At 40.3% G+C, this 15,944-nt stretch overlaps 2 protein-coding genes across 7 annotated transcripts in view; one reads left to right on the forward strand and one right to left on the reverse strand.

Moving 5' to 3' along the window:
• rhof (ras homolog family member F) overlaps positions 1-15,944 on the reverse strand; it is a 148,484-nt gene that overhangs the window by 86,279 nt on the left and 46,261 nt on the right. Inside the window, exon 7 of one of the 6 annotated variants that reach the window (XM_068055012.1) lies at positions 6,886-7,436. The exons of 3 other annotated variants lie outside the window; for them this stretch is intronic. In XM_068055012.1, coding sequence (XP_067911113.1) covers positions 7,374-7,436 — 63 coding nt within the window. In that variant the 3' untranslated portion in view covers positions 6,886-7,373. Of the gene's footprint in view, positions 1-6,885; positions 7,437-8,146; positions 8,174-15,019; positions 15,053-15,944 lie in introns of those variants that run through there. 2 more of the 6 variants (XM_068055018.1, XM_068055016.1) reach the window with 2 other exon arrangements.
• LOC137382703 (transmembrane protein 120B-like) overlaps positions 1-15,944 on the forward strand; it is an 83,173-nt gene that overhangs the window by 61,798 nt on the left and 5,431 nt on the right. Inside the window, exons 9-11 of the mRNA XM_068055009.1 lie at positions 8,380-8,472; positions 10,960-11,024; positions 14,900-14,968. Coding sequence (XP_067911110.1) covers positions 8,380-8,472; positions 10,960-11,024; positions 14,900-14,968 — 227 coding nt within the window. The remainder of the gene's footprint in view (positions 1-8,379; positions 8,473-10,959; positions 11,025-14,899; positions 14,969-15,944) is intronic.

Consider the following 15,944-nt stretch of genomic DNA (forward strand, 5'->3'; position numbering starts at 1 on the left):
TCGGTTTAAGAACAATTACTTGTTGACCTTGCATCAAAATGGAAATTTTGGTTATCACCTTGGAGCATGAATATTTGAGTTGCATTTCCACCCACTCAGGCTGACTATAATTAATTATAGGCTGACCTCTCCAAAGTGGTGGCTAAAACCTTTATTTCCATGTAAGGTTAGCAAAGCCTTCATTCCTATGGTAATTGCATAGATAGTTAGAAAAAGACTGGCCCAAGTGAAACTGCAGTTAACATTCTTCAGCTCTGTACTTTATTGCTTTCAGAAAAGCTCTACTTTTTAAAGTAAATGAATAATTCCCTCCTCGATTTTTTTATTGCTTTTAAACTTCCTTTGAGGACCTACATATTGTATATTCTCTGGGCTGTGGACTTTTACATTGAGTGTGTCAACCAGTGCCTTGTTAGCCCTGCTCTTACTGAAAATGAGTAATCTTTCATTGTCAAAATCCAACATTTACCCTTTCATCTGTGCAGGCAGTGTCAAATGATACCTATCTGATTTCCCTCTCCACCCACCCAAGGCAAGATGCCTTGCTATTCATCTCTGTTTTGTTGATTAAGACCAGTGCTTCTCCAATGCAGCTAGCAGGAAATAGGCATCTGTGCAGTTTCCCACCATTTAGCCTGTTTGAAAACTGATAATCTTTTAGCTATGTTCAGTTGGCTAGTTTTGAGACCGCTGTTGAAACTTAGACCTGTGGTTTGTTACGACCAAGGCGGGAGGAGTGCACTATCTTTCTCTAGTTCTACTTCTCCACAGGTTACAACATATATTTAAACATTTACCCAGTTACCAATATGGCCAATTATATACTCTATTTTTATTTCAGAATAAAATCCACCAACCAGGTTTCTTAAACAACATAAGCATCAATTTATTATAAAACAAGACTTAGTCAATAAGAATGCAAAGCTTTAACACAGTTTGAAATATGACAGGAAATATATATATATTCCCTTCTAAATACTCAACATGTGTGCACACACACACACAGGATTAAGGAAAAATAAAGATGCTTTGGCCAAACTACTTGTTAATTCTTGAAGAAATAGGATAGACATGATTTGTTCCAGATGGCATACAGTCTGCCATTTGAGTATACATAAATGGGTCACTGGGATCTTTTCAGAAGCAGTTCGTTCAGGAGATGTCAAGAGAAAGACTTCCAAAAGCTTCTCAGGAGAAATGCGGCATCATGGGTTTTAGTTATCTCACAATGTATTTTTCAGGGTTTCTGAAAGAAGTGGAGAAAGATGAGCTTGGGTACTTCTCTCTTAGCAGGCTGACCTCCGACTGACACAAAAACAGTATTCAAAATTGAAACCCACTCTTGAGCGCCATAAATCTTGACATGTCACTTCTCTTGTAAACAACTGCCATAGTCAGAAGGCACCTGTTGTTTACTTAGCTGAAGGCGTGACATCCAGTAAATTTTGTTTTTAACGAGTCTTTCCAGTGACCCTTGGGAAAAAAACACATCCATGGAATCCCTTCAGTCTCAAATGAATCCATCTCCACAATTCTAAAACACAAGTCCTGAAAAAAAATAATTTTTAAAAATGGAAGCACTTTCATAACACCTCCATCCTTGGAAGAATGAAACACCATTTTAAATGTGTTTCATTAGAGTGTGGGGAAAAAAATGAAAAAATATTAAAACACATTTTCACACTCATGCTCATTCACTCTTTACCTGTAACTAATACAGTTTCTCAAAGGAAAGTTAAATTCTAGACAAAGGATCAGCAATTATATTGTTTTTTTCCCCGAAATGTGGATAATCTTTAAGTGATAGGGCTTCAATAGTAAACTTCATCAAAATAGTCTGGCATCCTGGTTTTTGAATTTTTCCACAAAGGCTAGGGGCTTATGATCAGTATATACCAGTGTCTCTCTGTAGTCGTGGCGGACATATATATTTCAAAATGCTGAAGAGCTATCAGGGTTTCATTTTCCACTGTTGAGTATCACTTTTTGGAAAAGTATCCCACTGGCCTTTCTATGCCCGGTTCATTGTCTTGTAACAAGACTGTACCCAGCCCCAGGTCACTTGCATCAATTGCTACCATGAAGGGTTTTGTGAAATTTGGGGCAGCCAACACTTTTTCATTGATCAAAATGGCTTTCAGCCTTTCAGAGGATGCTTGGCACGCTCCTGACCAGACTATCTTGGCTTTCTTTTTTTTGTAGCAAATCTGTCAGTGGAGCAGCTATAGTACTAAAATTTGGTACAAAATTGCGGTAGAAATCACACATCCCAGAAACCTCATGATTTCTTGCTTAGTCTTAGGGTTAGGGAGCTCCATCAGTGCTTGTACTTCTGCTGTTCTTGGCAACACTTATCCTTGCCCTACTATATGCCTGAGGTAGGTTATCCGTGCTTTTGCAAATTCGCTTTTGGCAAGGTTTATCACCAAATCAGCCGACTGTAACTTTGTAAACAGAGCTTTTAGTTGTTCCAAGTGGTCCTTCCAAGTGTCACTGTATACCAGTACATCATCAAGGTAAACCACACAGTTAGGAACACTGGCTACCCCTTGGTTCATTAGTCTGTGGAAAGTGGCTGGGGCATTTCTTTATCCCGAATGGCATCACTCAGCATTGAAAAAGACTGTGTAGTGTGACTAAGGCCCATATTTCTTTAGCTCGGAGTGTCAAAGGAACCTGCCAGTATCCCTTTAACAAATCTGTTTTGGTAAGAAACGTTGCACTGCCAACTCTGTCAATACAGTCTTCCAATCGAGGAATTGGGTAGGAATCTGCCTTTGTTGCTGAATTAACCTTTTCTGTAGTCTATACAAAATCTAGTTTAACTGTCAAGTTTAGGCACTAACACAACTGGGGAACTCCAGCTGCTTTGACTGGGTTCAGTTAGTTGGATTTCCAACATCCACATCATGTATGGCTAAGGTTTTTCCCTACAGACTCCTGTAAGTGCTGTGAGAAGCCTTGTTAGGTGGTCTTGTTCTGCATCTAATTATGAAAGCATAGTGTCGAGTCATTGAGAGATACAGCATTGAAACAGGCCCTTCGGCCCACCGAGTCTGTGCCGACCATCAACCACCCGTATATACTAATCCTACATTAATCCCATTTCCCTCTCACATCCCCACCTTCTCTCAATTCTCCTACCACCTACCTACACTAGGGGCAATTTACAATGGCCAATTTACCTACCAACCCGCAAGTGTTTGGCATGTGGGAAGGAAACCGGAGCATCTGTAGAAAACCCACGTCGTCACAGGGAGAACTTGCAAACTCCGCACAGGCAGTACCCAGAACCGAACCCGGGTCGCTGGAGCTGTGAGGTTGCGGTGAGCTGTGCCGCCCTGAGTCTCCTAGTCTCCTTAATAATTCAGTATTAGCTAACCGAATAGTAGGAGGTTCAATTTGAGCTTCCTTCTGCCTCATCCTCACTATCCCTTTCATCCTTCACTGTCCCTAAGACCTGACACACCTGGGCTGGTTTATCCACCTCCCAGCACTGATATTGTTTCAACATATTGATGTGACATAGCCTATTTTTTTTCCGGTGAACTGCAGTGTCAATCAAATAGTCCACCAATCCTTTTGACTACCCTACATGGTCCACTGAACCGTGCTTTAACGATTCACCCTGTAAAGGCAGTAATACTAACACCTCATCCCCTGGTTGAAATGTTCGGGTCTTGGCATGCTTGTCTGCCCATTTCTGCGTGGCTGTTTGGGAAGCTTTTAGATGTTGCTGAGCCATTTGCAGGCTCCTAGAACAGGAAAACATAATCTAACACACGAGATTTGTCTTTCTGTTCTAAAACCTTTCTTTGATTAGTTTTAGAGGATCTCCTTACCTCATGTCCATAAACTAATTCAAAAGGACTAAAACCAGTAGACTCATTAGGTGAATCCCTAGTCACAAACAAAAGAAATTCCAACCCTTTATCCCAATCATGGGAATATTCATGACAGTATGCCCTGATCATCGTTTTGAGGGTCTGATGATGCCATTCAAAGCCCCTTGTGTCTGTGGGTGGTATGCTGAGGACTTTAACTGTGTTATACTCATTAGTCATAACTTTCTGGAAAATTTTAGACATAAAATTGGAACTTTGATCTGATTGGATCTCCATTGGTAATCCATATTTAGTGAAGAACTGAGTTAACATTTCTACCACTACCTTAGCAGAAGTTGTTCTCCAGGGAATGGCCTCTGGCACCGAGTAGCTGTATTATAATAGTGAGTATATGTTGATGTCCTGCTTTTGTTTTTGGTAAAGGTCCCACACAGTCTACCAACACCCTACTAACTGGTTTCCCCAAAAACCGGTATGGGAATTAGGTGCCGGTTTAATGGCAGGTTGCAGTTTTCCCACAATCAGGCATGTATGGCACGTTTTAGAAAACTGCACCACATCCTTGTAAAGACCAGGCCAGTAAAATTGTCGACTTATACATGATTGTGTCTTCTGGAACCCTACATGTCCTGCCATAGGAATTTCATGGGCTATCCTTAATATTTCCCAGCGATACTTGGGTGGTACCACTATCTGGTGAACTACCGTCCATTATTCTTCTGCAGGTCTGTGAGGAGCTCTCCACTTGCTCATCAGAATCCCATTTTTAATATAGTATTCTTCCGGAACTCCCTTTTGCTTCAGCTTCAGTTAGAGCTGATTGTACCACTTTACTTAACTCTGTATCGGCTTGCTGAGCCTTGACCAGAGAAGCCTTGATGAACATTTCCTTCAGATTATCCAAATTCCCTACAAAAGTTTCAGACATTCGGCTATCTGTGGTGACAATTTGACCACTGACAATGGAACTTGTTTAGCTGTTGCTCAGTCACTACACATGAAGGAAAAATTCCTAGAACCCTTGCCTGCAACTGTTCTGTCTTCCATGACTACGGGAGAAGCTACTACCTTCGCTCCGGCCAAACCATTCCCCAGGAGTAGGTCAGCTCCGTCTACAGTCAAACTATGGACGACTCCTACAGTTACTGTTCCAGACATTCAGTCACACTCCAGGTGTACCCGATACAAAGGTAGGGTATATACTCCCCACCAGTACCATTAACGGGAACCTTGGTATTCAGTACACACTCTGGTGGAAAGGTTATGCCTTTCCCCAGCAAAAGAGTTTGGATGGCTCCTGTATCACTAAGTATAACTATAGGTTTACCTGCCACACTTGAGGGTTAAGAAGTTACTTTTCATTTTGACAAAAATTCCCTATAACTCTCAGGTATCATGTTCACGTGCCCCGCACTATCAGCAGTTTTTGTACTTGTTCTTACAGCTGCAGTCAGAGCGACAGCCTGATCTGTCGTACTCTCAGTCAGGGCCCCTTTCTCTGCATTGGCCTTGTGTACCCCAATAAGTCCCAAGGGTTTACCCCACACTTCCAGCATTCTGCACGAAGCTATCCCACCTTGTGGCAACAGAAACACTTAGGCTTTTGGACCTCACTTCCACCCTCAGCATCTTCCTTTCTGGCCTAAGGAGGAGATCCAGGGCATTCCCAACTATCCCTTCTTGTCCCCAGCTACTTGCCTTCCTTTCACCCTCCCACCTTCTACCCTTCTTGGGTTTGTGGGGATGGTGGACAAAGGGTTTTGGCTTGTAAACAAGCTCGTAATCGATAGCAATCTCAGCTGCCTGTCTGGCTGTTGAAACCTTCTGGTTCACTACGTGGGTAGAGGGAATGAATTTTTAAATTTTTCTAGGAGAATTATTTCCCTAAGGGTCATATGTGACCTGTACCATTAGTGCTCGCATCCAACGATCAAAGTTAATATGTTTTACCCTCTCATTCTGTATATGTTTGTCCAGGCTGTTTCCAGAGGTTCTGAAATTTCTAACTGTACACTTCAGGGACTAACTCATAAGCAGTGAGAATAGCCTTTTTTGCCATCTCATTATCTACAGAAGTCTCCTCAGAAAGCATGACATAAACTTCATGAACTCTGCCTATCAACCTACTTTGCATAAGCAGTGTCCAACTTTCCTTCGGCCACTTCATCTGTCTAGCTATCTTTTCAAAATAAGTGAAAAATGCCTCTATGTCTCTTTCCTCAAACTACAAGAGGTCTTGCACAAATTTAAACTGCTCTGTACTAGGTCCTGGGCTGGGGTTAGCTCTTTCCTCAGCAGAATTTTCACTGGAGTCAAGGCCACCCTTTGGTTTTAGTTCTTGCTTTTTAAATTCAAATTCCATTTCTCGCTCCCTTTTTCTCTCCTGCTTCTCTTCTCGTTTTCTCTTTAAAATGCTCTCTCTTTTGCCCTTTCCTGTCTTTCAAGTTCTTTTCATTTCTTTTTCCTGTTAAAGCTGCTTCATCTGCTACTGAATTCTAGCTAATTGAACTGCATTACCATCCTTTTCCTTCTTCCAATTTCAAATGCTGTGCTATTACCTCAATTATGTCTGCTTCTTAGCTCCCAGTTTTAACTCTGACTCCAACTTTGCTGCCAATTCCTTTAGCCTAGCCTTGAATAAGATTTGCAAATCACTCAGGGATATGTCCTCCCTCCCCAGGAATGTCGTAGCAACTGACAAAGCCATTCTGGTAGTGTAAACTTTACTCTAATGCACAACAAACCTGGTGTTTTCCTTTTCCCCTTTTCAGTTATTATAACCCTTACAATTGCACGTCGTCTGCTTTGGGTTATCCCGCACAGAGCCCCCAATTATATGTTATGACCGAGGCGGGAGGAGTGCGCTGTCTTTCTCTAGTTCCATTTCTCCACAGATCACACCATATATTTAAATATTTACCCAGTTAACGATACGGCCAATTATATACTCTCTTATTTCAGAAAAAAATCCACCAACCAGTTTTCTTATAAATACTTAAGTTGTTTATTAAAAACAAGACTTAGTCAATAAAGATGCAAGGCTTTAACACACAGTTTTTAATATGACAGTAAATATATATATTCCCTTCTAACTACCCGACATGCGTGCACACACACACAGGATAAAGGAAAAAAATAAAGATGCCTTGGCCAAAGTACTTGTTAATTCTTGAAGAAATAGCATAAGGTATGTTTTGTTCCAGATGGCATTCAGTCTGGCGTCCGAGAAAATGTAGACAGTCACTGGGATCTTTTCAGAAGCAGTTCATTCAGGAGATGTCAGGAGGAAGACTTCCAAAAGCTTCTCCGAAGAAATACAGCATCAGGGGTTTTAGCAATCATGCACTGGATCTTTCATGGTTTCTCAGAGAGGTGGAGAAAGATGGGCTGGGTGCTTCTCTTTTAGCAGGCTGACCTCCAAACTGAGTCAAAACAGTATTCAAAAATGAAACCCACTCTTGAGCACCATAAATCTTGACATGTCACTTCTCTTGTAAACAACCCCCATAGTCAGAAGGCACCTGTTGTTTACTTAGCTGAAGACATGTGACATCCAGTAAATGATGTTTTTAAACAGTCCTTCCAGTGACCCTTGGGAGAAAAAAAAATCCATGGAATCCCTTCAGTCTCAAATGAATCCATCTCCACAATTCTAAAACACAAGTCCTCAAAAAAAATTTTTTTTAAATAAAATGGAAGCACTTTCATAACAGTTTATATAGATTCTAAGTGAGCATTCTAATTATTGCATTACTAAACCATTACCATGTTTACTTATTAGTAGAATCTATTAAAATTCAACTATGAGAACTATTTTCTTAACTTGCAACTTGGGCTTTCTACTTGTACATTTTGAAAATGAACACAGTACAATGAATTCAAGTATGTGTGAATTTGAAGTATGAAATGTTATCTAGGCAAACCTGAGCCTATTAATGAAATTGGTTAACATTTTCAAACACTTTAGACAGATTTTAGTATTTTATCTTGGAATTGCAATTCCTTATCTTGGTGAAATAGACACGGGATGATCACTGGTCAGTATGTGTAACAGCATTGAATTGGATTCAAAAAGAACAGTGTCTTTCCGCATAGCAACCTGAGGAATTCTTCCTATAGTGAGATTTTGATGGTCAGCTGGTAATTAAAGGTTGTTGTCCGGTAAAGGCCATCAATGTCCTAAGCAGAAGAAAATCAGGGAGGAAGGTAACTCAGCCACAGTATTGCACTTTTTTGGAGCTGTTGCATGTTCTTGACGTTGGGCTTAGGAACCGGTTGCTTACTCTAAGCCTTTTACCCTGGAGTGGTATTTAACATTAGCACAGATCCTAAAGATGGTGCGAAAATAAATTTGAGCAATATTGAGGTATTGTAAGCAAGGTAATCAGAGAACATGTTAGAGCCCTCTAGTAGTAATAAAGTGCAATATATCCATTGACATTGGTTTTATTTCCAGCTTCCTATGATCATTCCTGAGAGCCTACCATTTGGGTTTTGCATAATCTTTTAAGCTTATTAATCCATTTTCCTGCAGGTTGTGTACAGTTCCTGCAGTATTATTACCAAAGTGGCTGTCTTTATCGATTGCGGGCCTTGGGGGAAAGGGATCACATGGACCTTACAGTAGGTATGTGATGTTGCGGTAATATGTATTCCTAAAGACTTAAATATTTACAAAATGTCCACACTGCCTTCAATTATGAGAATGAAACAAGGTTAATGTCCCATGTTTTCCTCCCACCCCACACCTTTGCAGGGCACCACAGAGTAAGGAGATATGGCGGTGCACCTATCTTCCTCCATGCACTAATTGTAACTGGTTTCCCTTTGTAGATGTGTTAAATGGATTCCAGGTGTCTTACTCAGATTTTTCCTCCGTTCTTGTGGGAAGAGTCACACTCGCCAATTTTTTTTTTTATTACTTATTCTCAGGATGTCTGCACCACTGGCAAGTCTGGCATTTATTGTCTATCCCTAGTTGTCCTTGTTCCCACCATGCTGTTGGGTGGGGAGTTCCAGGTTGTTGACCCAGCAACCATGGGAGCCATTCTCTGTAACCTCTTGAATACTGAGGATTTCAGCTTTGTAGATTTGGTATGTCTACTTAATTTGATTTCATTTATAATGAATTCTGCCCTTTTGCTTGATGTAACGTTAATAAGTTACCCTCAGCTCCTAGCCTGGATCTGACAGCTGCAGTTTGGCAGTTGTTACGACCGAGGTGGGCGGAGTGCACTGTTTTTTCTAGTTCCACTTCTCCACAGGTCACAACATATATTTAAACGTGTACCCAGTTACCAATACGGTCAAGCTTCGACTCTATTTTTACCCCAGAATAAAATACACCAACTAGGTTTCTTTAATAAACAACAAAATTATCAGTTTATTATAAAGCAAGACTTAATCAGTACTGAAACTAAGCATTAACACACAGATTGAAATATGAAAGTTACTTTTTTACCTTAGCTCCTCACTCACTCATTCTCTCTCTCTGTCTCTGTCTCTCTCTCTCACACACACACCAGTTAACCAAAAAAAAAGAGATTTTCTCTTTACAGCTCTCTTTCAAAAAAAGGCAACAAAGGATACTTTGGACAAATACTTGCTAATTCTTGAAAAAAAAGAGAAGATATGGAAAGATGTCAGTTGTTCCTTTTTGGTTTGGCATCCCAAATACACGTAGACAGCTGTCACTTGGGATCTTTCTAGAATAGTTCTTTTCAGGTGATGTTGAATATCAATTTGGCAGGCTTTCCAGGAAAAATGCAGCTTCAGGGTTTCTAACAGGTCTTTCAAGAGAAATGCACCATCAGTTTCTCTATTTCTTACACTTGATTTTCAGGAAGTTCTCAAAGAGATGGATGAGGGTGTTGATAGCAACTGCTCTCTTGGCTGATTTTCTCCAACTGCCTTCAAAACAGTTCACACCCCAACATACTGTCCAAAGCAAAACCAAAAACAATATCCCAAGAGTCAAGTCGTCTGACCCCTATAAATCTTGACCTGTCACTTCTTTGTAAACATCTCACAAGTCAAAAAGTCCCTGCTGGGTACTTCTCTGAAGACAGATTACTTCCAGTAAGGGTTGTTTACAAACCAAGGCCAAAAGACCTTCCGATGACTTTTTTTTTTAGAAAAAAACATAAAGTCCAGTATCTATGGAATCCTGTTCAGTTGTTCCAAAGAAAACAACGCCCATAATTCTAAAATAAGAGTCCTCAAAAAAAAAACTTAACAAAAAAATATAGAAGCACTGTTGTAACACAATTGAAATTATCTGATTCTGTTTAAATAATCAGTCACACACCTGCACTGAACCCTATGCTATAGTTATGGTGCAACAGAGTACTCTAAACTTATGTATCTAGCTTTGTAATATGGCTAGATGTACAGTGGATCTCATCCTTGCAATAAATGCCAGCCTTGCCAGTGATGCCGACATCTTGAGAATAAATAATAATAAAAAAAATTGGCAAGTGTGACTTCCCACAAGAATGGAGGAAAAATCTGAGTAAAGCTGGATGTACTTTGGATCTCAGCCATATATCATCATTCCTGACACTGGTATTGGGAATATGATGTGCAAGACTTTATCCCCAGGGTCTGGAGGTTAAATAAACATTCCACTGTGTCCTACTGGATGTGGTGAGAAAGTCTTAAGTTCAACAAGTGTTTACAGAAGCTTTTCAGTTTGAATCAGTGGGAGATAGAAGTGGGAAGTTTTTTTCCTTCTATTTCCACTTCATCTGTAAAAGTTCAATTTCAGAAATGTATTCTCTTCATAAATAGAGGCCCTCCTGGAGTACATTTTTGCCCAACTATACTGTTTGGCATCTTGTCCTAATTTTAAAGAAAGGGAGTTTAGATTACATACTCCCTGATGGCTGATGCTTCCTCTTGTTTGGATATAAATGAAGCGAAGAATTTGGAGCAAAGTAAGTAGTTACCAGATAGAACAAGGGAAATAATTCTTATAAATTTCTGTAACTAGAAATAACAAAAGGATTAAAGTTTTGTATTTTTATTTTTAAACTCTCAGTGATGCAGTGTTAAGAGTATTCACATTGACATCACTCCCATATACTGGTTATTCATACTGTATTTGTAATTGCAGAAGGATTTCAATCATGGATGTGGAGAGGTTTAACTTTTCTTCTTCCGTTTCTTTTCTTTGGTCATGTAAGTATAACAATTTTTGCTAATAATATGGAAATTTTTCAAATGTTTCGTGGAATGTGATTTTATCAGATGAATAATAATCACGGATACAAAGTGTTCAGAAAAGATAGGGAAGGAAAAATGGGAGGTGACTTAGCAGTATTGATTAGGGAAGTCATTGTAGTGTTGGAAGGAGAGGATGTACTTGAGGGGAACAAGGACAGAATCCATTTGGTTAGAGTTGAGAAATAGAAAGGGTATGATCATACTACTAGGGATGTTCTATAGGCCTCTAAATAGTGAGAGAGAGATATAGAGGAGCAAATCTGCAGGGAAATCAGATGAACAAGAACAAGGGCGGCTCAGTGGCGCAGTGGGTTAGCACCGCAGCCTCACAGCTCCAGCGACCCGGGTTCGGTTCTGGGTACTGCCTGTGCAGAGTTTGCAAGTTCTCCCTGTGACCGCATGGGTTTCCATCGGGTGCTCTGGTTTCCTCCCACAGCCAAAGACTTGCAGGTTGATGGGTAAATTGGCCATTGTAAACTGCCCCTAGTGTAGGTAGGTGGTAGGAGAATGGTGGGTATGTGGTAGGGAATATGGGATTAATGTAGGATTAGTATATAAATGGGTGGTTGTTGGTCAGCACAGACTCGGTGGGCAAAAGGGCCTGTTTCAGTGCTGTATCTCTCTATGACTCTCTCTATGACTCTATAGAACGGGAACTTTAATTTACCCAAACATCGATTAGAATAGCGTTAGAGTAAAGGGAAAGGAGGAGGAGGAATTTCTGAAATGTGTGCTGTCAGACTTCCTTGACCCATATGTTAGTCCAACTAGAATTGCTGGATCTGATGCTGGGAAATGAGGTGGACCAGGTGGACCAAGTGCCTTTGGTGCCCCTTTATCCAAATCATTTATATAGATTGTAAATAGTTGGGGCCCCAGCACTGATCCCTGTGGCACTGCACTAGTTACAACCAACTCAAAAATTACTCATTTATCCCTACTCTTTGCTTCCTGTTAGCCAACCAATCCTCTACCCATGCTAATATGTTACCCCCTACAGCATGTGCTCTAATTTTGTGTAGTAACTTTTTGATGTGGCACCTTATCAAATGCCTTTTGGAAATCCAAGTACATCACATCTACGGGTTCCCCTTTATCTCCCTTGCTTGTTACTTCCTCAAAGAACTCTAATAAATTAGTCAAACACGATTTCCCCTTCACAAAACCATGTTGACTCTGCCTGATTGGATTAAGATTTTCTAAGTGCCCTGCTATAACCTCGCTCATAGATTCTAGCATTTTCCCTATGATAGATGTTAAGCTGACTGGCCTATAGCTTTCTGCTTTCTGTCTCCCTCCCTCCTTTATGAATAGAGGAGTTGCATTGCTGTTTTCCAATCTGATGGGACCTGTCCAGAATCTAGGGAATTTTGGAAAATTACAACCAATGCATCTACTATCAGCAGCCACTTCTTTTAAGACCCTAGGATGCAGATGGTGGAGGTAATGGATGGGATGAAAATTGATAGGCAAGATATCTAGAAAGGCCGGATATTAGAGTAGATATGTCGCCTAGTTCGGATAGCCTGCATCTCGAGTTGCTAAGGGAAGTGGGAGTGGAGATAGCAGAAGGGCTTGCCATGATCTTCCAATCTTCCCTGGATACGGGGGAGGTGCCAGAAGATTAGAGTATGGCAGATGTGACACCCTTGTTCAATAAAGGGTAAGGACATTCCTCGTAGCTATCGGCTAGTCAGTTTAACATCATTGGTGGATACGGAAAATTAACAGGCACTTGGAGAGATTTGAGTTAATTAAGGAGAGCCAGCACGATTTGTGAAAGGAGTCATGTTTGACTAATCTGTTTGAATTTTTTTATGTAACAGAAAAGGTTGTAGACAGGAATGCGGAGGATGTTGTCTATACGGATATTAAGAAAACATTTGACAAAGTACCACATAAAAGATTGGTTAACAAAATTGAGGCTCATGCAATAGGAGCGTCAGTGTCAGCTTGGATATAAAATTGGCTTAAGGACAGAAAACCTTTAGTCAAGGTTACTTTTTTTTTCAGATTGGAGGATGGTAAACAGTGGTGATTCCCAAGGGTCAGTGCTAAGACCACTTTTTTTTCCCGCTATATATAAATGACTTGAATATTGGAATATAGAGTAAAATTTCAAAATTTGCCAATGATACCAAAATTGGACATGAGGTCAACAGCGAGGATGATGCAATTGACTTCAACAGAACATGAATAGGCTAGCAGAATGGGCAGACAAGTAACAGATTGAATTTATTACAGAGAAGTGTCAGGTGATTCATTTTGGCTGAGGGATAGGGTGAGGCAATATATACTTAATGGCACAGTTCTTAGAGCGTGTAGGGACATAGGAACTTTGGGAATTGATGTGTATAGATCTTCGAATGTGGCAGGACATACTGAGAGAGTAATTAGCAAAGCAAATGGGATCTTGGGGCTTCATAAATAAAACTACTGAGTATAAAAACAGGAAAGTTATGTTGAACCTATATAAAGCACTGGTTAGGCCCCAACTAGAGTATTGTATCTAGTTCTGGTCACCACACTTTAGGAAGGATGTGAGGGTCCTTGAGAGGGTGAGAGATTTATCAGAATGTTTCCAAGGATGAGATATTTTAGCTACAAGGTTAGGTTGGAGAAGCTGGGGTTGTTCTCCTTTGATCAAAGGGGATTGAGTAGAGATCTGATAGAGGTGTACGAGATTATGTGTACAACATTTAGATAAGATAGATGAGGAAAAGCTTCTGCTATTAGCTGATGGTACAAGGATCAGGGGACACTGATTGAAGGTTTTTGGCTTGAGATGTACGGGAATGTGAGGAAGAACTCTTTTACACAGTGAGTGGTAATGCCCTGGAACTCGCTGCCAATGATGGTGGTGGAAGTGGATAATATCAATAATTTATAAAGGAAGTTGGACAGGCACTTAAGGGAAATAAACTTGCAGGGCTATGGGGAGAGAGTGGGGGATTGGAACTGACTGGATTGCTCTACAGAGAGCAAGCATGGACTCAATGTGCCGAAAGGCTGCCTCCTGTGCCTCTTTCTATGCCATAATGACTCTATGAATTTACGAAGTATTACAGGATTTTTGGATGCAGTTTATGCTATCTGTGCTTAAGTTTACAAATGTTATTGCTATTGCTGCTGTAGTACAGTAACTTCACATGACAAACTTGCTTAGAAAGTGATTGTTTTCTCATGATGACGCAGTAAACAGTTTTATAAACTGGTTCTTTTTTGCCTTTTGCCTTTGCTCCATGACCTTCTGGTCAGTTATTCTCTGTGACCTTGTCCTATCAACACTTCTTTTGTTATCTCTTGCCCCACCTCCACTTTACTTGCTTAAAACCTTTTGCATTTCTAATATTTTCCAGTTCTGACGAAGGGTCACTGACCTGAAACGTTAACTCTGCTTCTCTCTCCACAGATGCTGCCAGACCTGCTGAGTATTTCCAGCATTTCTTGTTTTTATTTATAAACTGGTCCCTGGTTTCTATGGAATTAGCTGTTCTCATTTGGAACAGTGATCAACCAGCCTGAGTTAGAGAAAAGAAATTGGCCATGGTTCTCATTGGACTCAGCTGGACGTGCATGTGTGTGCAAACTGGGAGAAGACAGGATTGGGTTTGGCAATGATGTCCATATATCAAATGGTCCATTGACATTCAATTGTTGAGAGTCAGTTGCAAGATGAGGACAAAATCCACATATGGATCTGTGCTGAAGCAAGAACTCAACACCATCAGGAAAGGAGGGATACATTTTGACAATCAGGAAAAAAAAGTAGAGTTGAAGTGCATCCATGCTTATTAAATTTAACTGTTACTTTACTTATCCCTTTGCAGTTTTGGCAATTATACAATTCAGTAACACTTTTTGGACTTTCACAACATGAGCGCTGCAAAGAATGGCAAGTGAGTACAGATCAAAAGAATTTCTGCTTAGTAAATTTTTCCAAGTGTTTACCATGAGATTCATCTCCTCTGCATGACCTCCAGCTGGAAGGCAACAGAACATGTTGTGATTTGGATATTTTGTGATACTTTTTCTTCGGTTCAGCACAAATAGCCATTCCCATAAGCAAGCCCTTGCTCCCTATCAATCAATGCCTGAATTTGTTTTCATAGTACCTGATGATGTAGCATACCTTGGGTAACCAATAAACTCCTTATGCTGCTGCTAAGCTCATTGTAAATATGAGATGCTTATTTTCTCCTGGTCTTTCCAACTGACAAACAAATAATGCATTCTGACAAAGAGTATCATCTCAGGCTGAAAACCTATAAATCATCTTTCTTAAGTATAATTAAGCTGCTTGAAGAGTAAACTATGTAGTTATCACTAGATTACAGTAAAATAATACTTGATTTCTCACTAGTCCTTTAAAACTAATAACTGTCTCAAACTTTTAATCATTTTTGGAACTTGAATCACATGTCTGAGGAAAAGCTTATACATGACATTTTACATTCAGAAGTGTTTCATTGACCTCAGCTCATCAACTGCCTGGCAAAGCAGCAAGTCACTAAAGGAACCTTGATACGATGATGAAATATCCTTCATTACTTTGCAGTCCAAACTATTATAGGGTTCATAGGCACAGAAATTGCCCAACAGGTTTTCCTTATAACAATGAGTAACTGCATCCCCCCCCCCCCACCCACCCCCTCAGGGAAGTTGGCAAACCCAAATAACGAGCACAGGCTCCTTATCTCGGTCTGGGTAATGTGTTAATAGTTTTTAATTCCTAGGTGGTCTTTGTGTCTTAATACTATCTGAGCACTCCACCCGGACAGAGGCAACTCATCTGTCTTTGAAATGGCAGTCTGCATACCAAGCAGTGATGTTGATTTGTGTACAGACTGATCTCAGCAAGCTGTGACAATTTTA

The sequence above is a fragment of the Heterodontus francisci genome, chromosome 23 (genome assembly GCF_036365525.1).
Source record: "Heterodontus francisci isolate sHetFra1 chromosome 23, sHetFra1.hap1, whole genome shotgun sequence".
NCBI lineage: Eukaryota > Metazoa > Chordata > Chondrichthyes > Heterodontiformes > Heterodontidae > Heterodontus > Heterodontus francisci.